At 37.5% G+C, this 26,844-nt stretch overlaps 1 protein-coding gene across 1 annotated transcript in view; it reads left to right on the forward strand.

Moving 5' to 3' along the window:
• Nucleotides 1-26,844, forward strand: part of LOC103740558 (probable C-mannosyltransferase DPY19L2) — a 114,243-nt gene that overhangs the window by 22,851 nt on the left and 64,548 nt on the right. The window contains exons 6-12 of the mRNA XM_008841214.2: nucleotides 9,998-10,075; nucleotides 10,666-10,752; nucleotides 12,383-12,442; nucleotides 19,772-19,852; nucleotides 21,658-21,759; nucleotides 23,045-23,116; nucleotides 25,784-25,830. Coding sequence (XP_008839436.1) covers nucleotides 9,998-10,075; nucleotides 10,666-10,752; nucleotides 12,383-12,442; nucleotides 19,772-19,852; nucleotides 21,658-21,759; nucleotides 23,045-23,116; nucleotides 25,784-25,830 — 527 coding nt within the window. The remainder of the gene's footprint in view (nucleotides 1-9,997; nucleotides 10,076-10,665; nucleotides 10,753-12,382; nucleotides 12,443-19,771; nucleotides 19,853-21,657; nucleotides 21,760-23,044; nucleotides 23,117-25,783; nucleotides 25,831-26,844) is intronic.

Consider the following 26,844-nt stretch of genomic DNA (forward strand, 5'->3'; position numbering starts at 1 on the left):
GTTGTGGTGATGTTTCCCCTTTCATCTCTGATTTTGTTTATTTGGAGGTGCTCTTTCTTTCTTTTTGTTAAGTTGGCTAGTGGTCTATCAATCTTGTTTATCTTTTCAAAGAACCAGCTCTTGGATTCATTAATTCTTTGTATTGTTTTTGTTGTTTCTATTTCAGTAATTTCTGCTCTGGTTTTGTTATTTCTTATCTGCTGAGTTTTTCAGTTTAGTTGGTTGTTGCTTTTCATGTGCAATGTTAAGTCATTTATTTGTGTTCTTTCCTTTTTTTAATGAAAGCAGTTTAGAGCTATAAACTTCCCTCTAAGGACTGCTTTCAACGTGTCCCAGAGGTTTTGTTATGTGGTATTTCCCTTTTCATTTAGTTCCAGGAATAATTTTATTTCTTTCTCAATTTCTCCTTTGACCCATTCATCATTCAGCAATGTGTTGTTTAATCTCCATGTGTTCATGTAGTTACTAGGATCTCTTCCAGTGTTGATGTTAAGCTTTATTGCATTGCACTCTGATAGAATGCATGGAATTATTTATATTTGTTGAGGCTTGTTTTGTGCCCCAGTATATGGTCTATTTTGGAGAAAGTTCCATGGGGCACTGAATAGAAAGTATTTTCTTTGGTGCTTGTGTGGAATATATTTGGTAGATGTCTGTTAGGTCCATTTGATGTGTGGTATTATTTAATTCAGATGTTTCTCTGTTATTTCTCGGTCCTGTTGACCTATCTAATGGAGACAATGGGATACTGAAGTCCCCTACTATTAATGAGTTGGGGTTAATCTGGGTCTTAAAGTCCTGTAGTACTGTTTTTATGAAATTTGGTGCACCAGAGTTTGGTGGATATGTTCATAATTGTAATATTTTCTTGGTCAACTGATCCTATGATGAAAATTAAGTGGCCGTCTTTATCTTTTCTGATTAGTTTTACTTTGAAGTCTATTTTGTCAGATATTAGAATTGCAACTCCTGCTTTTTTCTTAGTACCATTCGCTCAGAATATTTTTATTCAATCCTTTTGCCTTAAGGTAGTGCTTGTCCTTGAAAATGAGAGGTTTCTTGCAGACAACAAAAAGATGGGTTTTGTTTCTTAATCCATTCAACTAATCTGTGTTATTAATGAAACATGTATATTGATTCCTGTCATTTTGATTTCTGTTTGCATTGTTGGTGTAGCTGTGCGCTTCCACAGTTTATACCTTCATTAAATTTCTTTCTGTAACCTCTTGGGTATAGTCATTCTTTCTTCAGCTCTTTGTATTGCTTCAAGAACTCTCTGAAGGTCTGGTTTTGTGGACATGAATTCTTTCAGCTTATTTATGTCATGGAAGGTTTTTCTTTCCCCTTCAACTATAATAGACATTTTGGCTGGGTAAAGTAATCTGACTTGGCATCTGTGGTCATTTAGAACTGGAATACTTTGGTCCAGGCTCTTCTGGCTTTCATAGTTTGCACTGAAAAATCAACTGTAATTCTCATTTTCCTTTATATGTGGCTTGTTGTTTTTCTTTTACAACTTTCAGTATTCTCTCTTTGTTCTGTACATTTAGTGTTTTTACTATGATGTGCAGTGGAGAGTTTCTTTTCTGGTCCTGTCTATTTGGTGTTCTATATGCATCTTGTATTTGTATGGGCATGTCTTTCTTTAATTTGGGGAAATTTTCTTCTACATTCTGGTTGAAGATCTGACCCATATCATTATCCTGAGATTCTTCTCTTTCCTGAATGCCTATGATTTGTAAGTTTGGTCTTTTTATGGTGTCACATAATTCCCAAATATTTCATTCTTTTGTTTTCCCATATTTTTCATAATCTTTGCTTGAGTGATCTAATTCATCCCCTTTATCTTCCAGTCTTGGTAGTCTGTTTTCCATTTCATTCATCCTATTGGTGAGGCTTTCTCCTGTCGTTTTTAATTGGTTTACTGAGTGTTTCGCTTCCTTCTTCCTTTCAGCCTGAGTATTCAATATTTCTCTTTTCTGAATTCATTCAGAAGCTTGCTCTTATCTTCTTTCAGTTCTTTGATTTCTTTGTGTATTCTTTAAATTCACTGACTTCTTTTATCATGTTTATAATTGTTCTTTTGAATTCCATATTCTGTGTTATCTCTAGGGGGTTCTCATTGTACTTCTCTAAAGGACTGATGGTACTTGGTGGGGATATATTATTTTGATTTTTTCATATTATTTTTTCTCTGTGACTTTGACATGTTATTTCTTTTGTAGATTCTGGCTCTTGTGTGAGACTCAAGTCTTCCTTTGTTGAGTTTAGGTCTGCTTCTTTTTGTAAACTTTATGTGCCTTTGTGGTTTACTCATTGGGCATGAAAAGCTAGTTGGTCTTGGATTCAGGTTCTATCTTTTGGTTTTATATTGGAGTAGCCAAATTGCTTTTGTCTTGCTGCTCAGGAGTTCCCACAGAGTCCCAAGTCAGATGAGGATCAGATGCTCTCAGGCTTTCTCCTAAGGTCTGGATCCCTCCAGGAAAGCTGCTGACCTCACAAATTTGAGGGCTGGGCTGGCCTGGGAGCAGGGCACAGGAAAGATGCTGGCCCCCAGGGATGCAAAGGGAGGTGGGGGATAAAAGAGGCCCGAGGGCTCTTGGGATTACAGGGAGGAACTGGGTTGGTCTGGACACAAAGGATCAGGAAGCTGTGGGGATTCTGGGCTAAGAGGTCAGTCCCAGGGTCTGGGATGTCACGACAAGAGATGGGCACATGCCCCTGCTAGGAGGAGAGATGGGGTGGGGGAGCTAGAAGGGTGAATGAGGTTGGGGGAGTCAAGGCACAGTGGGCACAGCAGCCAAACCTACCCAGGCAAGAGCTCCAGGAACCTGTGGGGCTGGGCTGCCCAGACATGCAAAGGGAGGTGGGGACTAAAGTGAGGAATTGGTTTGGTCTGGATTCAAAGGATCAGGAAGCGGTGGAGAGTTTGGGCCAAGAGGTCAGTCCAGAGGTCTGGGGCACCAAGACAGGAAATGTCCCAGTCCCCCTACTAGGAGGACAGATGAGGCATGGGAGCTGGGAGGATGAATGAGGCTGGGGGAATCAAGGCACAGTGGGCACAGCAGCCAAACTTACCCAGGCAAGCTGCTGGCTCCAGGAAGCTGTGAAGTTTGGTCTTTTTATGGTGTCACACAATTTCTGCATGTTCCATTGTGTTTTCTTAAATTTTTAATAATCTTTGCTTGAGTGCTCTAATTTGTCCACTTTATCTTGCAGTCTTGATGTTCTGTTTTCCATTTCATTCATCCTATTGGTGAGGCTTTCTGTCATTTCTAATTGGCTTATTGAGTGCTTCACTTCCTTCTTCATTTCAGCCTAAGTATTCTTCAATATTTCTAACTCTTTTCTGAATTCATTTAGAAGTTTGTTCCTATCTTCTTTCAAGTCTTTCATTTCTTTGTGTGCTCTTTAAATTCACTGAATTCTTTTATCATGTTTATAATTGTTCCTTTGAATTCCATGTCCTGTGTTATCTCTAGCAGGTTCTCATTGTACTCCTCTACGGGACTGTTGGTACTTGGTGGGGATATACTATTTGGGTTTTTGATGTTATTATTTTTTCACTGTGACTGCGACATGTGGCTTTGTTTTGTAGTTTCTGATTCTTGTGTGATACTCAAGCCTTCCTTTGTTGAGTTTAGGTCTGCTTTTTTGTAAACTTTATGTGCCTTTGTGGTTTACTTGTTGGGCATGATAAACTGGTTGGTCTAGGCTTCAGGTTCTCTCCTTTGATTTTACATTGGCGGGGTCAGATGGCTTTTGTCTGCTGCTCAGGAGTTCCCACAGAGGCCAAAGTTGGATGAGGATCAGATGCCCTCAGGCTTTCTCCTGAGGTCTAGATCCTTCCAGGAAAGATGCTGGCCTGTCTCAGGCATGCAAAGGCAAGGTGGGGGAGGGAACAGGCTCCAAGGGGTTCCAGGGACTAGATGGAGGAATTGGGTTGGTCTGGGTGCAAAGGGTCAGGAAGCAGTGGGGAATCTGGGCTAAGAGGTCAGTCCAGAGGTCTGGAGTGCCAAGAGAAGAAATGGGCCAGTGCCCATGCTAGGAGGAGAGACAAGGTGGGGGAGCTGGGAGGGTGAATGAGGCTGGGCAAGTCAAGTTGCAGTGGGTGCTCCTGAACTTACCCAGGAAAGATGCTGGTTCCAGGAAGCTAGGGGCGATTGAGTCTTTTATTGCCATGATTTCTATTTGGTTTTATTTCTATTTCTTTTTCAACATCTCTATTTCCTTGCTGAATTTTTCTTCTATATTTTTACATGTTTGCTTAGGGTCCTGGTTTGGGAAAATTCAGTATGTTTAAGGAGTAAATAAAGGTGAAGATGGGCATGAAATAAAAGGGGTAGAGTAGGAATAAATGGAGAAGCATATGGGTTAGATGTATGAAAAGCAATAGAGAAATATTGTTTCTGAGGTTTGCAGAAAAGAAAGACATAAGAGCTTTTACTAACAAATCCAAGCTAGAAACAACAATTGCACACTCAGTATTGCAAAATTATACATATTATGTGAAAATGTTTAAGTGAAGAATTTTAAAAATTGAACAAGATATATGTATATAAAATAGAAAATTAAAATTAAAAATTGAAAAATTTATAAACAGAAATAAGAAATATAATGGGATTGGTATTCCATTCTTAGTGCCTCTCCCTATTTGGAGAGAGCTCCCCTCTGTTTACCTTAGTTCTATCCATGAGGACACTGCACCAGATTCTGTCACGAATTCCTGTGTCCCTCTAGCTCTTTCCTGCCATAGTAGGGGAGGTCGGAGGGAAAATGAGGCTGGGGGAGTCAAGGCACAGCCACAGCGAACTTACCCAGGAAAGATGCTGGCCCCAGGAAGCTGGAGGGTTGGGCTGCCCGATGGGCGTTGAGGATCTTTAAGCTTCAGACTCCCTTACCACACTTCTGCAGTCTTCAGAGTCTCTGTGGCTTGGGGTTTATCTCTCCCATCCAGATGCAACAAGCTCCCCATTCTGTTCATGCCTATTCTGTGCTTTCAAAGATTTTGTTGCTCCATGGGACACTCTCCGGGAGGTGGGGTGTTGGGGAGGGATTGGAACAGTGCTGGTTTCCCACTTCCTTACCCTTTCTCTGGAGCTGTGGCAGTGGGCCTCCAGACACCTCCTTTGCTGCTGAATTCTCTTGTTTGAGTCAGCTTGTGCCCAGCTCTGATCTCCTCTCCAGCATTGCCCATTCCCAAAGTACACTGGTTAGGTCACTTGCTCCTCTGGACTAGGGTGAGGGAGGGGAATTGTGGGTGCTGAAAATCTCTCAAGTTCTAATTCCAGTACCTTTCATCTGATACTTGCTCTAGGTCATTTTAGAATTTACAAAGCTCTTCCTCAACTTCTCTCTTTGGGATAAAGTCCATTTTTTCTTATTTTGACTCTCTCTTTTAACATCTCATACAGAGACAGCTTATACTCTACCATCCTCCTGGAAATCAAGAGATTATTTAAATCATTTCCCTTATGAAGGCTCCTGGATTATAGCACTCCTAAACCATGTTGGATTTTGTACCACATTTTCATGATCTATTCATCAGTTGAGGGACACTTAGGTTGCTTCCATCTCTTAGCTGTAGTGAAAAGAACATCAACAAACAGAGAAACACAAGTATCTGCAGTAGGATGAGTCCTTTGGGCATATGCCAAGGAGTGGTATAATTGAATCATATGGTAGGTTCATTTTTAGTTTGTATGTGTGTGTGGGAGGGGTTGGTCTTTTGAGGCAGAGTCTCCCTGTAGCCCCAGCTGTCCTAGAACTCGCTATGTAGACCAGGCTGGTCTCGAACTCACAGAGATCCGCCTGCCTTTGCCTCGAAAGTGCTGGGATTAAAAGCATGTGCCACCATGCCCGGCTTCATTTTTAGTTTTTAAAGAGTTCTCCACACTGCTTTCCTTAGTAGTTCTCAAGCTTGCAATCCTACTAGCAGTGAATGAGTGATCCCCTTTCCCCACATCCTCTCCAGCATTTGGTATCATTTGTTCTCTTGATCTTTAGCCAGTCTAAGATAAGGTGAAATCTTAAAGTGGTTTTAGTTTGCAATTTCCTAATTATTAAAGATGTTAAACACCTTTTAAGGTGTTTCATAGCCGTCTTTATTTCTTCTCTTGAGAAGTCCCTGTTCATATCCAAACCCATCTTTTAATAGGGTCATTTGTTTTCTTGATTCTTTGTTTTTTGAGTTCTTTATATATTCTGGATGTTAAACCTCTGTCAGATATGTCACTGGTGAAGATTTTCTCCCACTCTGTGAGTTTCCTCTTCACTTCTTTGGTTGTTTCTTTTGCTGTACAGAAGCTTGTTGATTCTTGACCTTAATTCCCCAGCAACTGCAGTCTGGTTTAGAAAGTCCTTTTCTACACCTGTGTCTTGTAAGTTATTGTCAATGTTTTCTTTTAAAAGTTTCAGAGCTTCAGGTTTCACATTGAGGTCTTTGATCCACTTACAGTTGACTCTTGTGCAAGGTGAAAGATAAGGCTCTAGTTTCATTCTTCTACAGCTGGAAATCCAGTTTTGCCAGCACCATTCATTGAAGATGCTGTCTTTCCTCCAGTGAATATTCTTGGCCACTTTGTCAAATATTAAGTGGCTGAAATTGCATGTACTCATGTTTGAGTCTTCAGTTTCTCCTTTGATCCATTCATCAGTCAAGACTGATGTTGTTTAATCTCCATGAGTTCATGTAGTTACTAGAGCTTCTTTGTGGTTTGACAGAATGCATGGAATTATTTCAGTTTTTCTGTATTTGTTGAGGTTGTTTTGTGCCCTAGTATGTGGTCAGTTCTAGAGAAACTTGCATGGGCTGCTGAGTAAAGAGTGTATTCTTTGGTACTTAGATGGAATATTCTACAGTTATCTGTTAGGTCTGTTTGGTGAAGATGTCTTTTTATTCTTTGACCAGTTGAACAGTCTATTGCAGATAGTAGGATATTGAAGTCACCTTGTATGACTGAGTTGGGGTTAATCTGTGTCTTAAAATTCTGAAGTATTATTTTTATGAAATTGAGTGTACCAGTGTTTGATATATGTTCATGATTGTAATATCTTCTTGGTCAATTGTTCATTTCATCAGAATTTCTTCTGATTAGTTTCAGTTTGAAGTCTATTTCATCAGATATTAGAATTGCAACCCTTGATTGTTTCTTAGTATCATTTGCTTGGAATATTTTTTTCCATCCTTTTACATTAAGGTAGTGCCTATCATTGAAGATGAGATTAGTTTCTTGCAGAAAATAGAAAGATGGGTTTTGTTTCTTTTTTTTCGGTCTTTTTGAGACAGAGTCTCCCTGTAGCCCCAGCTGTCCTGGAACTCACTATGTAGACCAGGCTGGCCTTGAACTCAGAGAGATCTGCCTGCCTCTGCCTCCTGAGTGCTGGGAGTAAAGGCATGCACCACCATGCCCAGTGGGTTTTGTTTCTTAATCCATCCAACTAATCTGTGTCTTTTGAATGGGGAGTTCAGGCCATTGATATTTAAAATTATTAATGAAAGATGTGCATTGTCTGCTTTTCATTTTAATTTCTGTTTGTAGTCTTGGAATGTTTTGCGTTTCCATAGTTATCCCTTCATTTAGTTTCTTTCTGTTGCCTCTTGGATATAGTTATTTCTTTCACTTCTTTGTATTGCTTCAAGTATTCTCTGTAGGGCTGGTTTGGTGGACATGAATTCTTTAAGTCTATTCATGTCATGGAAGATTTTTCTTTCTCCTTCCACTATAATGGACAGTTTTTCTGGGTAAAGTATTCTGGGCTGGCATCTGTGGTCATTTAAAATTAAGAGTGTTTTGGTTTAGGCCCTTCTGATTTCATAGTTTGCATTGAAAAGTCACCTGTAGTTCTGATTGGTTTTCCTTTATATGTGACTTATTGCTTTTCTCTTGCAGTTTTCAGTATTCTCACTTTGTTCTGAACATTCAGTGTTTTTACTGATATCCCATGGAGGAGTTTCTTTTCCCATCCTGTCTATTTGGTGCTCTATGTGCTTCTTATATCTTGATGGATATGCCTTTCCTTAATTTGGGGAAGTTTTCTTCCACAATCCTGTTGAAGATATGGTCCATACCATTTACCTGAGATGTCTATGATATATAAATTTGGTCTTTTCATGGTGTCATACACTTCCTGCATATTCTACTCTTGCTTTTTTAAAATAAATTTTTCATATTCTTTGCTTGAGCAGTCCAGTTCTTCAATTTTATTGTTCAATCTTGATATTCTGTTTTTCATTTCATTCATTCTATTGGTGAGGCTTTCTCCTGTTATTTCAAACTGGTTTATTGAGTTTTTACTTCTTTCTTTATTCATTTCAACCTGAGTTTTCTTCAATATTTCTCTTTAGTGAATTCGGTCAAAAGTTTTCCTTATTCTTTTAGTTTTTTAAGTTGTGTGCTCTTTAAATTTCTTAAATTCTTTGATGATGTTTATAATTATTTTTTCAGATGCTGTGTCCTGGGTTATCTGCATGGAGTTCTCATTGTAGAACTCTTCTATAAGACTGGTGGTGTTTGGTGGAAACATTATTTTGTTTTATCATATTCTTTTTCGTTGTGGTTTTTGGAATGTGAATTTCTTTTGTTGCTTGTGATTCTGGTATGAAGCTCAAGCCTTCCTTTGTTGAGTTGAAGTTTGATTCTGTTTGTATTATTGATATACCTTGGTTGTTTTCTGATTGGATATAAGAGGCTGATTGGTCTAAGTTTCAGATTTTCTCTTTTGATTTTGTATTGGAGGGACCAAATGGCTCCAGTCAGGCTAATCAGGAGCTCTCCAGAAAGGCAAAGTGGCTGACTAGTTAGGAGCAATTCAGAAGCCTCAGATGTATAGTACCAAGGTCCCAATGAGAGATGGGAGATGGAAGTGATAGTCCCTACTAGCCAACAGGGAAGCCTAAGTCCTGGAACTGTGAGAAGGACTGCAGGTGGTCCCATAGTAGGGGAATGGGCACAGTGCTATTTGGGAAGTTCACCCAGCAGAGGCCCTAGTCTGACTCTCTCAGGTAGTCTCCCAGACAGTCTCCTCCATTAGCATCTTGATACTGATTATTGTCATATTTAGTTGTAGAATTTCACTTTTGTTCCCTTTTTATGACTTCTAGTGCTCGCTTAGACATTTTAGCCTTACCTGTTATGTTCTAGAGCATGCCAGAATGATTTAATTTATTTATATCTGATGAACCTAAGCCAGTGTAGTTGTACATGTCCTTAATCCCAGCACTCGGGAGGTAGAGGTAGGAGGATCTCCATGAGTTCAAGGCCAACCTGATCTACATAGTGAGTTCTAGGGTAGGTGGGGCTACAGGAAGACCCTGTCTCAAAAAGACCAAAAAGGAAAAAAAATAGGAAAAGTATACCACAAGAACAATCTGACCCATAAAACATAATGTATGTACTGTCTGGCCATTCATATAACAAGTTTGCTGATCTGTTTTGTGGGTAGATTCTTCATAGATCTTTTTCTGTAATCTTTCTGGTGATGTCTTACCTACTCCTGTACCTAGTTGTTTTTATATACAGTTAAGGCCAAATGACATTGTCTCCAGAGAATAATGAATTTGATTCCAACAGGCAAACAAAGGTACTCACAATGCTGAATCATTATTAGAGAATGAGATGATTCAAAGTTCGATATCAGTCTCTGTGGTGGCTTTTGATTTCTGGTTCACTCTTAGAGTATAGCCCTTTGAAACCTCAAACGAAAACCTGAGATTTATGAGGCATCACCTTCTTGGTGTTCCCTACTGCACAATCTTCTGAAATGCTGCTTGGCAAGCCAAGCACATCTGCCTTGGTTGGTATTGACAAGTCATTCTGAGAGAAAGGTAACCCAAGTATCATGCTCATCAGTGTGGATGTCCCTCATTCCTGGGCTTTATCTTCTTCACCGGCCTTGTTAATAAACCTATGGCTTTCATACATCTCATATTTACTTTGCTATGAAGAGTAAAGCATTTATTTTCTTTAATTTTTTCACTTCTGCATTTTTATTTCAGATAGCATCATTATTTCCTATGTATGTTGTGGGATACATTGAGCCAAGCAAATTTCAGAAGATCATTTACATAAATTTGGTAACTTTAAAAATATTTATAAGTTCAATATTAAAATACATCAGTTTTTAATGCATGACTGATTCTGTTTTATGGGATACGTCCTTGTGGTAGTATTAATACATAGCATTTTGATGGCTTCTAGAGGGAAAACTGGAACTGTACATTTTGGATGCTGTGTTGTAGCATGTTATATTTTATACTGAAGGTTTATTATACTCTCTGCAGCTTTTATTTTTATTTTTGTGTTTTATTACTGTCATTAACTTTGAGACATTCTTTTCTCCTTTAGACCTGGGGTTTTTAGACTTTGTACAAATGTGACATTCTGCAATGGAAATTTTATACTGTTGAATTTTTGTTTTTATCTTACTTCTTAAATATATCTTTCTTTAAAACATGAAGGATAATAAAATCAAGATTCAGAAGTTATAGAAATCATGACGTAATCAACGAAAACATTAGTGTCACTAATTTTTATCAGTAGCTCTCATATTATATTGCCTCATAATCCAAATAATAGCAATAACAGTCTTAAAATAAAAATGCTAAAGATATAATTTTCTATCTTCCTCCAAAGTATACATTTGTAATAACTTCTTATTTTTCAGGGCTCGGTTATTTTTTGTTTCATTTTGATGTTTGGAAATCCAGTGTACTTGAGTTCTTATTATTCTTCATGTTTGTTAGTAACCTGGGTAAGTGGATTAGTTACTTTTGCATCACTGTCATCAAATACTTGGGAGACACAATTTAAGGGAGAGATTTATTTTGGCTCCTGCTTTCAAAGTGCTTAGTCCATGGTCACATGGCTCCCTGGTCGGAGCATGTGGTAGAGGTTCATCGTGTCTGTATGGGAGCCTATGGTAGAGGAGCTTCTTCACACTTGGCTACAGACAGGAAGCAGAGAGGAAGAGCAAGAGGAAGGATCCAGGGGAAATAGAGCCCTCAGGTACATGTCCATGTATACCCATCTCCAGCAAGGCAGGAAGTTCTATGAACTCACAGTAATACAGTCTCATTTTTAATCTATCAATGGATTAAATTATCCATTAGGTCAGAGCTTCCTTGATCTAATTAGTTCTCTAACACCTTCACAGACATACCCAGAGGTATACACTACTCCTCTAAGCATTTCTCCATCCAGTGAAGCAAACAATCAAGATTAACCATCACACTATGTGCTTGTTAAGCTCATAAAGAATTTTTTTCTTTTTGTTTGCGAAGGAGTAGGTTTCTCCATCTCTTGGGAGTATGGTAGAACTAGTGCAGTCCTTTTCTGATGGCCATTCACATGGAGAAGATCTCCACCCCAAATGGAGCTTATCTTGCTCATCCTTGAAAAATAGAATAGCCCAAAGCTTTCCATTTTAATGCAAGTAAATATTTTAAAAGTTATCATAAGCTAATGTTATCTACATTAAGACATCCAAAAATTTATGATGAAAATGGCCTGTATTCCCTTCAGTGATTTTGGTAAGCTCAGAATTTAGGACAACACTTGTTTGTCTAAACACTTTTGGAACTCCTTGGAGTTGCCCTCACAGACTTCAAAACAGAATGACATTATTTGGGTATATATTTGTGTGAGAAACAAAGATCCTCACTTCAAAACAAGAGCACTGGAGACAGGGTGCTGAAAGCAAGGTAGTTTATTTACAACTTTGTAGAGTTGGGCATCAGTCCAGAAAGGCAGATTTGTAGCTGGACCTAAGTTAGCTTGAGGTACTTTTGAAAATGAACCATAAGATTTACATTAGGAATGGTGATTCAATAAATCAGTTTTACTGCTTTTAGTCACACTTCTGATATGCATAAGCCAAAATCTAGAATATTCTCCCTTACCTACCTTTTCCATATAATCAGAAATGAGAGTAACCACAGTAATGCACAACTATTTCACCTGTGTAACAGGTGTGCTACACAGATGGAATCCTTAGGGATTGCTCTTGACTGTTAGCAGTTTGCTCCAACGTCCTTTCTGCTTCATAATAATGAATTCCTTCAAATTCCCCTTTCCCTCAAAACAGATGCCTGATCTTCTCAACATGATGTCAGACTTTCAGTATTCTCCACACACCATGTACTTTCTAAAGGAGTTGGTCTGCAGAAAATGACCAGCATAACTCAGTGATGTAGTAATGTGATGCAAGAGGCAACATTTTAGCACATTAAACATTTCCCCCTATTTGCAAGGAAATTCATATTTTAAAAAATTTGAATAGGCAGTAAATAAGAAGGATAATAAAAGGTGATAGTTTAGATGGGGGAGTATGACTGCTGTAATACAAATGTTCATTTTATTTCATTTTTTGTCATATATTTTAGGCTATAATGCAAAAGAAAAATAAAATTCAAAGATTGGGAGTATCTGAACTCAACCTTTGGGTAAGATTTAATGTTTTTAAGAATATTTATATTAAATTCATTTTTATTTCTATAAACTAGGTGAGAAAGTTGGTTTTAAACCATAAAGAAAAACAAATATAATGGGATATCAGTTCTTGCTTTTAGAGGCATTGTAAGATGTAAAAATGTAGAGAGATTTGTCCACTAAGTTTTTTTTTTTTCTAGCTTAAAATTTTTATTTTATTTTTTTCTGTGTTATTGTATGTACTGTCTGCGTGTAGGTAAGTGCACCCGTGTCATGCAATGCCCACGGAGGTCAGAAGAGGCTGTCGGATCCCCTGGGACTGGAGTTAAAAATTCACAATTTGGTAAAATGTAAGAATACCAATTTCTACTAGTAAACTATTGAAAATAATTGGGCATTTGGAGAATTTTGACAAACACACAAAGGAAAATATATTCTTGGACATTTTCTACTCCATTTTCAGTATCAGACAGAGAAGAAAATTAATGAAGTTATAAACCAAAGAATGACAAAGAAACAAAAAATCTGAATGTAGAAAAAATTGGCAACAAGCAGAGATCATGCTTTTGAAAGTGTGCCTTAAACAATAGGAAGTAAAAAAGTAATAACTTAATAGACACAACAAAATAGTATAGTATCAACGTTCAGGAACATTTTCAAATCCTTAAGAAATATGGGGCTGGAAAGATGGCTTAGCAGTTAAGAACACTGGCTCTTCTTGCAGAAGACTCAGGTTTGAATCCCAGCACCCACATAGCAGCTAACAACTGTCTGTAACTCCAGTTCCAGGGGACCCAGTGGCGTCTTCTGTCCTCCACAGGCATTGCACAACATGAGTGCAACTACCTCCATGCAGGCAATACACGCATACACATAATAATAAATGGAACACTAAATGATATTTATTTAGGAAGGCACCATATAATGTCAGTTCTCTCCAGCTAATGATGTTGGAAGGCTCTCCAGTAAGATTGACTTACATGTTGCATTTTTAACACATGATGCTCAGATGTTTTGCTATCCATATGGGGAAATTCACATCAGACACAAATCTCAGTTCCAGGCTTAGCTTTGTAAATGTTCTCAATCTGAATATTTGGTCCCCTTTAAAATGCCTTCATAATTTCTTCAGTACTTCCACAAGACTCTCCAGGCTCATCTTGTATCGACTGTCCTACCTGGGGAAACTAACACTGACTCCTCTTTGTGAAGAACGGTATTTAGAAACCAAGACCTGAGTGGTGATTTCTCATTGTTACCTGTATGCTCCTTTCAATGACCATGTACATATTTGTACATGCATATTTGTGTATGTACAAAATCATAATTTTGAAATTATACTTATGTTTCCATGGTAGCACTATAAAAGGTAGATTGGCTGGGAACACTAGGAATCAAAGAAAAAATACAGCATACACTAAAAATACAGACCACTGAAGGTGGTCTGGGCCAGCATTTCTCAGCATTTGCACCCTCTGCCACTTCTCTAACAGAGCACTGGCAGAGACTGAGCAGGAACCCTATCAGCAAGTAGGAACAGAGGTGGGGAGAAGAACTCAAAGAATGAGCCCAGGGAAAAGCTCTCTATCCTGGGTGTCTGGCATCTACTATCCCTTCCTAGCCACAGTGGGAAGCCACAGAGGCCATCAACCTTGGTGATACCAGTTGGAACTGTTGACACTAGGATAGATGTATTGTCAGCTTTCCATAGTTGTAACAAAAATATCTGAGAAAATCACCTTAAAGGAGAGAAAAGGTGTGTTTTGTCTCATGCTTCCAGAGATTTCTGTTCATTGCCACTTGGCTCTGTGGTTGCTAGGCAGTGGTGAGGCAGAGCATCATAGTAGCGAGTGTGTGGTCATACGAAGCTGCTCATCTCATGGCAGCCAGGAAACGGGAGGGGGAGATGAGGGGGACATTTTATAACAGAGTGCCTTTCTCAGAATTCATTAGTCAGTGAATTTATAGATGGATTATTTACTATAAATGAAGTCAGAGTCCTTATGATGCAATCACCTCCCAGAAGCTCTGTGTCTGAACTCTGCTATACTGAACTTGGCTGCACCAGGAACTCTCTGACTTCAACACACGAGCTTTTGGAAGACATTTAAGGTCAAACCATAGCATTAATGAAGAAAGAGCTCTCTATTACCCATAAATCTGGTACCTGCCATCCTCTACCTAATGGCAAGGAAGTGCTTACCCTAAGTGACAACATCTTCAGTGCAACTTCTACATATAGGATGAATGCATCTCTCAACTCTCACTAGAGAAGTTTCCTTGTTCAGCAGATAGTGTTAACACAGAAACCCACAATTGGCCATTGTGCAGAGAAGAAGAGGCCACAGAGTACTTATCCATGAATAGGATGCATATTTCAAACTTCTGCCTCCCAAGGCTCAGGAATCATTGTGAAGAAGAGGCAGATATTTAAGAGTCAGAGGGGGTGGATGATCACAAGGAAAACAGTCTTCCAGACAGCTGGTCAGATACTCATATAAACTCACAGCATGCACAAGTCCTATGTAAGATTAAACACAAAATCTCAGTGTACTCATGGGAAGAAGTTAAGAAATCCTAACCTAGTCTAAGGAACTTTTGGCGGTTGATGACTGCTAGGAGGGAGACAGACAATGTCTTACAGAGATGGGACTCCTGGTGGGCCCAATGGATGGACCCACATTGACGGACATTTAGGGATACCAGTCAGACTCTATAAGCCATATTATATATAAGAGAGTACATTAAATTGTGCTGGGGGACAATATGGGGAGTTGTGGAAAAGGGAGGGAATATGAATACTATCAAACTATATTGTATGAATATCACAAAAATTCAATGAAAATAGAGTCACTTATAAAAGAAATTGGAGTTATAGAATTGAAAAATACAGTAACTGCAATTTATTTTCTATCTTTCTCTCTCTTTTTTTTTTTTTCTGAGCTAAGGACCGACCCCAGGGCTTTGTGCTTGCTAGGCAAGCGTTCTACAACTAAGCTAAATCCCCAACCCCAGTAACTATAGTTTAAAAACTGCCAAATAGACAGCACAAGAATGAATATGACAGTGAACAAACTGTAGAATTGAAGATAGAGCAACTGTTCTAAAGTAAGAAACGGGACTGGAAAAATGACAGTGCTTCAGAGATCTTTGAGCAATGAGAAAAGATCTAATATATTTATAATCAACAAAATTACAGAAGGATTGAGAGCCAGAGGGGCTAAATGAGTACTTGAAAAACACTGATTGGAACCGACCCTGATTTGTCAAAAGATGAACTCCAAGTAAAATGAATATAATGAAACTGAAGCCAAGACACATTATAACTAAATTTCTGAAAACTGAAGGAAATCCTGGTAGTAGATAGTGAGAAAACATGTTATATAGAAGAGAAAAACTGATGCAGTTTACAGCGGACTTCTCATCCCTAACCATGGAGGCTGCAGGAGATAGCATGACTCTCAAGTGCAGAAGGATCTATCACTCAAGAATTTTTATACCCAGTGAAGTTTAGAACTGAGGGGAAATGAAGGCATTCTCAGATCAAGGACAAATAAAAGAACTTGTTGCCTTCAGAGAAACAATGTTTAATGATAGTTCATAGAGCAGAAAGGAATTGTACAAGAAAGAAACAAGGAAATTAGAATGGGGATGTAGCTCAGTGGTAGACTTTTTGGATAGCAGGCTTGAGGGTTCAATACCCATCACCAACAAAACAGAGAAGAAATGGGGGTAGGGAGGGAAGAAAGAAAGCAAACATATATTCATAGATGTAAATATGATAAGGTATTCATGGAGGGCTGTCCTCCCATGCTTTTGTTGGGTTTGCTTTGTTTTTTCCTTTTCATTTTCCTTTATTTTTAGAGACAGGGTCTCCTTGTAGCCCCAACTGGCCTGGAACTCTATTCTATAGAGACCAGGCTGCCCTTGCTGTCACAGATGCTGACCTCTGCCTTCTGAGTGCTGTGATAAAAGGCCTGAACCACCATGCTAGCTCAACTTTATTATTTCTTAAGAGTTTCAAGTCAAGAATATATTTTCATTTTCATTTGTATTTATAGTAAGTGTTTGAGGCCATGATTTTTTGGGGGGCGGAACATGGAAATCTTATTTGCCCTCTTCGCTCTTGCCTCCCTTTTATGTATTTTTTTCTTTCTGAATGAGTTTTGGGTTGTCTTATCTGTGTTCCACCAGTTAGGTCTTGTTTGGCTTTTCCAGATCATTTGAAAATCTTGGCTATAAATCTTACGTGTTTTATTGTATTTACTTTGTTTTCCTATATAATTCTCTCCATTTTGATTTTCTATATGTAGAGAGAATAGTAGTACTTCCTTAAATATTTCATATTTGAAATAGTTTTTCTATAGCTTTTATAATTGAATGGCAGATTGGTTAAATATAAAGTCTCTGGTTCACAATCTTGAGTTTATAAAAATGCTTCTACACCCTTGCTTTGCTTTATATGTTTCTTTTAACAGGTCTTTGTTTGCTTGTCAAATTCTTTTGCCTGGAGATTCTGAGAAATTTTCATTTTTAAAAACTTTCATTACACTATATCCCAGGTTATTTATCATACAAATAAATTTCTGTAGTACCTGCAGGCCTTCACACATGCAGGTACAGGCTATTCGTATCTATGGGAAAATCTCTTGAATTATACTTTAAACGTCAGCTCTGCGTCCTGTCTTTTTCCTTAGCCGCCACAGTCGCAGTCAGAAGCCTGTGCCTGTCATGTAGTTCTGCCCCTTCCTCGGTCCGTCTTCTCTGCCCTTAGTCTCATGCTCCAAGGTTGCTTAATTGCTTGTCTTTAACATGTTTGTGAAACTTTTATTTGAGTCTCTTCTGTAGTCATCACACAGTTTTCGTTTTTCAATCATACTCTGATCTTCTTCCTCCGTGTCTAATAAAATTTTTATTTTATCCTAATTTTCATCTTTCTGTTCTTGGTTTTTAATTTCTAATTTGATTTTAAATACTTATGCATTTGAAATATCTATTCTCTTGCTCAAAGATACTTAATTAGATATTTATTTAGTTTTCTGTTTGTTTGTTTGTTTGTTTTGATACAGGGTCTCCCTGTAACCCAGCTGGCCTGGCACTCACTATAGAGGAGAGGTTGACTTCCATCTCACAGAGATCCTCCTGCCTCTGCCTCCTGATTGCTGAGACTGAAGGTGTGTGCTACCATGCCCATCTGGGCCTTATTTTTGCATAATATTTTTATTCTACTTTGACAGCTCTTTGTTCAGTTATGGATTTCATCACCTGAAATATTTGACTCTCATTTTTGCTACTGTCATATCGAAGCTTTGTGTAGACATGCAGGCATGTCCCATCTAATTGTTTTGTGCAGAGTTGGTGGTGTTTTTTTTTTTTTAAGTCCAATTGCAATTTCTTCTATGACTGTAGCATAATGTGGTGTTTTCAATAAATTAAACATTTTTTCTCTTCCTCTCCCCATCTCCTGTTTTATTTTTTCTCCCTCCTTTACTTCCTCTCTATGTTTTGTTGTGATGACAACAGTAACTGATCATCTTTTTTTTTTTTTTGTCTTTCTGAATGCTAGTTTCCTCTTTGCCATGTCTTCTCCAAAGGATGTCTCCTTCAGTTTGCCCTGCTTTCTTTCAGGAATGAGAGGAATGGCTTTTCTGAGATCTGTTCCTTCAGGGAAAGTCTCTGCAGTGCATCCTTAGTTTCTCTGCTTGCTCTACATTCACAGTGTCCTTTACTTTTTCTCCTCTTTGGTACTTGGGCTTCTCTTCTGCCAGGCACTCGAACCCATGACCCCCGGCGAGGTGAGGATTGGGGATAGTAAGCACGCCAGCCGACGCTGCCCCATTACCCGGGGACACTCAGATGCAACGGGGAGCCTAGTCAAGCTGGGACTCATTTATTGCAGGTGTTACAGAGCTTATAAAGGCACCTGGAACACCCCCTCCCCCCTGAGGGTGTGTCTTAAGGATGGTCAGGCACTGATCATGCACTCCTCAGCAGTGCAGAAGGATTCTTCAGACTTTCAAAGCCATCCAGGCCACGCCCCCAGTAACTTCCTTTCCGACCTATGCAAGGTGGGGCTTTTAGGTCCCCACACTCTTCCTTCACTTCTTTGGCGCCTCACTTCCTGTTCTGTCTTCAGTGGAGCTTTACTGGTCTCTGTTCATTCTCTACAGAGGCCTAGGCCAGGAACTTGGGGGAAATAACCCTGTATTTTTTCTTTCCCTCTATATTTACAAGTGAATTTTAACTTTGTGCTGTTATCTTTTCCAAATTTGAAGCCGTATTGCACTACCTCCTGGATAGTGTGGGGATTTGAACTTAGGCTGTTGTAATTTCTTTCAGGAGACCCCAAAGTCAACATTTATCCCCTTTTTAATCAAAGCTAGTTAAAAACTAAAAAACAACAATAATCAGGCTCCTTGTCAATTCTGGTGCATATTTTTCTTTTGAAACAAGGAATGTTCAGTCTCTCAAATTATAAATTTTCCTTTCTTAAAAGAAAGACTCATACTCCCACAAGAAGGGTAGAAAAATTTTATTGTAGCATTTTTAATATAGTAATTTAGTAATTTTTTTGAGAATTTTTTAGAATGTATTTTGATTATATTGAGCCCCCATTCTTCCCTCTTAACGCCTTCCAGATACACCCCCACTTCTCTACCCCCAACTTCATAGTCCCTATTTTTTCTTTTTAATAACTCATTGAGTCCAATTTGTATTGCCCATATACTGCTAGGTGTGGGATCATCTCCTGTAGCTGGTCAACCAACCAGGGGTCACATCCTTATAGAAAACTGACTCTCCCTCCCCGAGAAGCCATCATCTGTCCATAGCTCCTCAGTTAAGCCCCACCGTCCTCCCTGCTAGAATGCTGACTGGTTTGATCATGTTCAGGTCTTGTGCAGGCAACCACAGCTACTGTGAGTTCATGAGAGCAGTAATCCTGTCATGTCTAGAAGACCCTGCTTTGCTCTAGTCCTCCATGACCTCTGGCTTTCAGTCTTTCCACCTCTTCTTCCATGATGGTCTCTGAGTTTTGTTTTTTTAGCTGAAAAATATTATTTAGAAAACAAAACTGTATCTCTGTCTTCAGGGAAATTGAAAGAAAAAGTTTTTTTTACAATTATCTTTAGATCTAGGATATGTAGATCTCTAGTGTTTGATATTTTATAAGTCTCATCAAAGTTAAGCTTCACCAACAAACAGAAGTTTGTAAAGTCTCTTTCCTTTTCTTGCCATTCACTCTGTACCCAGATGGTTTGGTTTTTCTCTGTTACTTTTATGTGCAAATGAACAATTTAACAGTGCTGTTAAGTTATTTTTAAAATTCAAATTCTATTTTGTAGCTGATCCAAGGTTGTGCTTGGTGGAGTGGAACAATTGTTTTAAAATTTCTGACATCTAAAATGTGTGGCGTTTCAGACCATGTAAGTACTTTATAGTTGAAACATTAAAGTTCTTAAAAATACCCAACTGAATAAAAGTCTGAAGTAGTCTATCCTTAATGTCTCATTTCATAGATATTTCTTTTTCTTTTTAAAAAATTATTTATTTTTATTTTAGGTGTATGGATGTTTTGCCTACATGTGTGTAAGTGCACCTGTGTCATGCAGTGTCCTCTGAGGATAGAAAAGGGCATTGGGTCCCCTGGAACTGGAGTTATAGATGGTTGTTAGCCACCATGTGGGTGCTGGGATTCACACCCAGGTCTTCTGCAAGAACAGTCAGTGCTTTTAACTGCTGAGCCAGGGCTGGGGAGATGGCTCAGCAGTTAAGAACACTGGTTGTATGGGTGCACTTACTACCTACATGCAGGCAATACATGCATACACATAAAATAAAGATAGTAAATGTTTTAAAAAGTTTTAACTGCTAAGCCATCTCTCCAATGCCTTGACAGATATTTCTGTTTTTCCAAGCAAGTTATTTGCAAAGTTGATAATAAAATCCTGGAGTTCAGTATATTTGCAAGTGCTAGGAGAAAAGTGTACCAGTGGGTGTCACCTTAGTCTTCTAGATACAAAACTAATAATTCCCTTAGCAATTGATTAGAATATTTCAGACAAAATAAAGATAATTTGTTTAGTGATCATTTTTCCATTTGTTACAAATATTAACATATGACCAGTCATTGGTCATTGAAATACAGATTTCTTAAAAAAATCTCAGTATAATTTTATCTAAAATTATGAATTAAAATTATATTTGGATATTTAAAGACTATTCTTATTATGTAAAAAAGCATGTTAACAGTTTTTTGTCTTTTATGTAAAGAATATTTGTTATTTTTATTTTTATGAGTGTGTTGTCTACATGTGTGTAAGTGCACCTGTGTGGTGCAATTCCTACTGAGGTCAGAAGAAGGTATTGGATCCCCTAAAACTGGAGTTACAAACTCCAGTTGTTAATGGTCATGTGGGTGCTGGGAATCAAACCCGGTCCTCTGTAATAACAGTCAGTGCTCTTAACTGCTGAGCCATCTCTCCCACCCCCAGTTTTTTGTTTTGTTTTTTTTTTTTTTGGTCTTTTTTGAGACAGGGTCTCCCTGTAGCCCCAGCTGTCCTGGAACTCACTATGTAGACCGGGCTGGCCTTGAACTCACAGAGATCCGCCTGCCTCTGCCTCCCAAATGCTGGGATTAAGCCCAGCCTCAATTTTATCTTTTAGAAAATATATCTGCATCCCTTATCTCAAGATATCTCTGTTATTTTTGAAGTAAATATTTTAAATAAAAGCCCTTTTCAAGGTCTAAGTCCCTACTTACTAACTAGTTTAAGGAAAAGAAAACAGTGTATGACTGTACATTAGTGATTTTTAGCAGTTTCTTTTTAGCGGTAAGCTTATATGAGCATATCACATGGAAAGGTAGTGTGAAGTTTCCTTATCTTCCTATCAATAGGTTTGTGTCTAGTACTAGCCAGTGGGGGCCCATCCAGTACAAACCCATGTTACCTTGAGCTATTGATTGTAACACGCCTTCTCTAACAGGCCAAGAGCTCATAATAGGCAATAAAACATGACACATGCTCACACTAAAAACAGCCCTACATGTAAGCCTTTATTTTCTACTTACTGATAATGTTAAATAGTGGTTTCTTGGGGACATTTGTCATTTTTTTTATCTGTGTGATATGTGGCACATTTCCCCTTTGTCCTTCCTTTATTGTCCTAAACTTTTAATTTAGTAAGGCATCTGCATAATTTGAATTCATTTTACTTTATTTTCTTCCAGATTCACTTGAGTGACCTGATAGCAGCCAGAATCTTAGGGTTTACAGATTTTGATACTTTGCTATACACCTGTGCTCCTGAATTTGACTTCATGGAACAAGCCGTATGAATGAGTCTCTATTTTTTCCTTTTCTATAAATATGATGATTTTGTTGGTTTTCAGTTTTTCATTTAGTCTGAAACTATACATCTTTACTCATAAATACATAACATACTGCATTATATTTTACTATAGCATTTGCTACTCATATATTATTAATAACCTATTTTTTCTGTAAAACCAATAACAAATACCAATATCATAAAGAACTATAGATGATTTTCAAATTAGATAATTGAGGGAAAGTGCATAACGTACTTTATAACAAAAGCAATCACTGCTATTACAAATAAATCACTTTTAGTAATCTCAGCCATTGGAAGTCCAGGGCCATTTAGGGAAACAAAATTTAGATTATTTTCTTGAAAAGAAATTTGCACTTACTGCTTTTAATGCCCTATTCTGTAGTTTAAATCTGAAGTTTCTTTGTTGATTTTTAGTTCAGATAGCCTACCTAAAGATGACATTGGATAATAAAGTAACCCACAATTAATATATCAGTCAGTGCCTGTCTGACCCTTTATGAACTTTAGTATTTTGGGGGAGAAACTAGCAACCCCAACATTCAGTGCATATATTTAAAATTTTTATGCCTTCTCAATGAATTGTTCCATGTATTAGCATGTAGTAGCCTACTTTACCACTTCTGACTAATTTAGCTTAATGTCAGGTATTATAATCATTGTGCCAGCTTGGCTTTCACTTCCATCTTCTTGAGAGATTAGCATCAATCGTTTGAGTCTCAGTTTGTAACTGTCTTTGCCAGTGAAGTGTTTCTTGAAGATGACAGCTAGATGAACTTTTTGTTTTAGTATATTACTTTTATTTTATGTATATGTGCCTACATGTATGTAAGTGCACCCATGTCATGAAATGCTCACAGAGGTCAGTAGAGGAGTCTGATCTCTTGAAACTGAAGTTATGGATACATGGGGACCAAGGACCCACAGGCTGGAGCTGTGTTCCGCGTGGCTCACATCGGTGCATTGTCAGTCCTTCCCTCAGCACCGTTCAGCTGTTCGTTCATTACTTTTATGCTTTTCTGAAGTTGTTCTCTCTCCTTGGAGCAGAGCCTTTCCTTTCTGAAACTGACTCTTACCCAGGCGCTTTTTCTAATCATTCTAATAATTTGATTCTTGCATTAGAATGTGGAAGTTGATAAATATATATTCTGCTAAAGACAAAGACATTTAACCTTTAACAAATATTGTGGCACTGTTTGGCAAATTTTTACTGCTTCAATGTAAAATTTAGTAATTAACTGTTTGAATCATTTGCTATATTTCAGACTCCACTGAGATACACAAAGACATTATTGCTTCCACTTGTTATGGTGATTACTTATTTTATCTTTAAAAAGGTATTTAAAGACTTTTTCATTACTTATTTTGTGCGTTCAAGATAATGACTATAATAGATTTATGCCAATTGCTCAGAATTCCTTATTTTTGGATAAATTATTTTTGTCTAAATCATTTTATTCCTGTCTCTATTATAATGCTTTAAAATCAAATTATTAAAGCTACCTTAATTTATTCTTTCAAAAGTGGCTTTATCAATCACTGACTGTGTATAAAGAACTATATTTACATTGTGGGTATGATGCAAAATTAAAACATAGCCACTGTAGTCTTGCACAGTCCTGGGAGAGATGAAATGGTAAGCAAATGTATGCAAGCAGATAAAGGGTTAGTGTGACGATAGGTGTTATGGATGGACAGTGGCACATTTGAAGAAGTCTTGATCTGTTTTGAGTAGATGTGCTGGGGAGAAATTTTTTTAAAAAACAATCTTCCTCTACAAACCATTGTTTTCATTAAAGAGCCTGATATAAATAATAAAAGGAATTATATGTGAGATTTCAATTGCAGATTTTCTTGGTCTGAGAGTGGTTTACCAAAGTGCTTAATGACAGAAATTTGTGGGTTACTTTTAGCAATTTTGAACTTTCTTCATGTATATTGTTACCAGTGTCTTGCCTTAACTTTATTTTACGCTTTTCAGCAGTTGACTATAACATGATTTCTCAGCCACAATACCAGTTGCAGTCCTGTTAAAAGGAATGTTCTGCATGTAAAGTAAAAAAGTGCCTGTCTCGTCTATGTAGTTTGCATGTCCCATTTCTTTTTCTTTTTCAACTTATTTTTATTTTACGTGAATGAGTGTTTTACCTACATGTATGTAAATGTACCATTTGAGTGTAATGACCAGTAAAGGGTGACAGGTCCCCTAGAACTAGAGTTTTGGACAGTCGCTAGCTGCCATGTGGGTGCTGGCAATCAAACCCGGGTCCTCTGCCAGAGCAGCCAGTGCTCTTAACTGCTGAGCCTTCTCTCTATCCACCCCAGGTCCCATTTCTTGTTCCTGTGTTTCAACCTAAAATATGAATAATCTATGAGTGAGGAAAGCATCTCCCACTAGGTCTACACCTCCGTTGTTTATATCCAATTCAGCTCCTTGGGAGAGCAGGACAGAGGGGATGAGGATGATTGTGCTGACTGAGAACAAGTTCACTGCTTTCCAGCACTTTTGTCCTCCGAAGCTCAGAGCAGAGATTTTTTTTTTTTTTGTGCCAGTCTGTTTCTACTCCACAAAAGCAAACTGTGACATTCTTGCCAGACTCCACATAGGCTTAGTGGGTTAAGACATGAATTAACTATTGACCAGAGATCCAGCCAGTATATAAAGAGCTAGATGTACTAATAAAGAGCTAGATGTACATTTTTTAAAAAGCATGAAAGCACCAACACTCTTAAATGCATTATTAGCAAACACATCACAGCCTAAATTGTACTTGTATACTAGTGTGTACATAAACAAGCATGTGCATGCTCAAGCACACGAGTATGCACACACATGCAGACACACACACGCACTCCTGCAGCCACCGAAAGTTCCTCCTCTCTGCTTCCTTACAAACTCCTCAGTCTGTCCTCACCCTATTATGGCTTATCTTTCACTTCAAAGATATTGCTGATGATTAGATAGGTTTTGACATGTATAAAGTAACCTCTTAGAATAAGGGTACATATATAGTATGACTCTCCTGGGTCAGCATGAATATTAAACTTCAACAAATGTTTTTTATCACCAATACCATTGAATTTGTGTTTTTGGAGTATATGGTTATACTCTCATGTCACTTGTGACTATTTAAATTAATATATGTTTTCATTTCATTTGAAACATTCTTCTATGAGGTTTGCATTGGATGTGTAAAATTAAAAGTTCTAAATTTCATTTTCAATTAGAATCCAAAATCAACTATATATTTACATATTTATCTGGGTTATACATCATATATCCTATGAAGTGCAAAATTATAATTAATCATAAATGTTTAGGGTTACGTGGTAAAGCCATTTTGTCCCGATTTAGCTTTCATGTTTCCTTCCCCTTCTCTTCTTTTCCTACTCTCTCCACATCCTGTACACTTCTGTGAGTACTGTGAGGTCTTCTGTAGCAGATCCTTTAGGTTAAAAGAAGAGTCAGGAAAAGATATATGAAAATCTTATTAATAATGCAGAATTTTGAGTAGAGCAGGAATATTGATGAGCAGAGGAAGAGGAAGAGCAGGAGGCAAGGGATTCAGAAGCTAAAACCCTTGTCCAGTAAAAATACAAATTTATAACACTAGTAACTAGCTATACACTTTATAAAATCTAAGAATTTTAAAGCTGAAGGAGGTCTTAAGATTTGCTCTAAAACTTGTTTTGAATACACCAAAAAGTTATAATTTTGAAAGGTTATTTTGTCTGTAACAAAACTGAGTAAACTATTCCTGAGATTTTACTTTAACATTAAGTAAATTTATCACACCTGTGATCTCATGACTTGGGAAACCAAAACAAAAGAATCTCAAGTTCTAGGCCAGCCTAGGGCAGAGAGAAGCCTTTGACTCTAGAGACACAAAAAAACAGTAGTGAAAGAAACATTTCTAGTATGGGGCATTTATAAAAATGAATCAAGACTTTTATATGTCACAGTATTTCTTAGCAATGTCTCATTGATTTGATTCTATTCACAGATTGTTCGTGATATTTTCTATGTCTCATATCCAAACACTTGTCTAAGGTAATTATTTGACAGTTATTTCAAAAACATTTCATTGTTAAATAACTTACTGAAATATTAATAATTTTTCAAATGTGTGTCCACTAAATTTCAGCATTGTGATCAACAAAGGAGATAGGAACCACATTTAGTTTTCTTTAAAAACCTATTGTTCTCATGGTTTTCACCTATATATTTGAACTTGCTTTATAGATTTTACATTTGTGTAATAGCTCTGAGTTTGAATTTACTTAATTTTAATATATCACTAGAGGTTAAAGTTTGTAAAAGGAAATAGCCCAAATTGATTTGGGCCATACCTGTTTTTTAACTTTCAGAAAGGGATAATTATTTCATTTCTGAATACTTGTTAAATTACCACATTCATTAGTAAACCTGTTTATTGTATCACATTTTTAATGGTTTCAAGGCACAAACTGATTTCAATAAAATGTATTATGACTCCTGTCATAAATAAATTGCAACAGGTCATAGGAAGTTGTTTCAAATTACATTTTATATTTGCACCTATATCATTTAATTTTATTTAACCCTTATGCATCAGGAAAGTTTGTATTTACAAAAACTTGTGAAAGTAGTACTGAGAGTGTTCACGAAGCTTACATTCCCTATGCTTCTATTTTTAATTAGCTGTTCTGTGTGATTGCCAGAGAAGCTAATATAAGACCTTCAGTGCATTTGTTAAAATCATTTCCAAACCAAGGATGTTAAGAAACAACTCCATTTTGCTCTGGTCAGATGGAAGTAGGATATGTATTGATTCTAAAATGGTGTACTGGGGACCTTGATAAATTCTCCCATAAGGAATGCTCAAAGGGTCTCAGAGCCTTTCATTGGATGTTACATAATTGAGGAATATGTGACAACTGTCCTCAGATATTTGGAAGGATATGTGGAAGAAGAAAGGATTATGGGGCTAATGGGTGAAAAGCCTTTGTCCAGAATAAGGAAGTCTTTTCTTCATATATATGTGTATATATATATATATATATATATATACATGTGAAGTAATAT

Source organism: Nannospalax galili, unplaced genomic scaffold (assembly GCF_000622305.1).
Source record: "Nannospalax galili isolate Female #2095 unplaced genomic scaffold, S.galili_v1.0 scaffold3381, whole genome shotgun sequence".
NCBI classification, from domain to species: Eukaryota; Metazoa; Chordata; class Mammalia; order Rodentia; family Spalacidae; genus Nannospalax; species Nannospalax galili.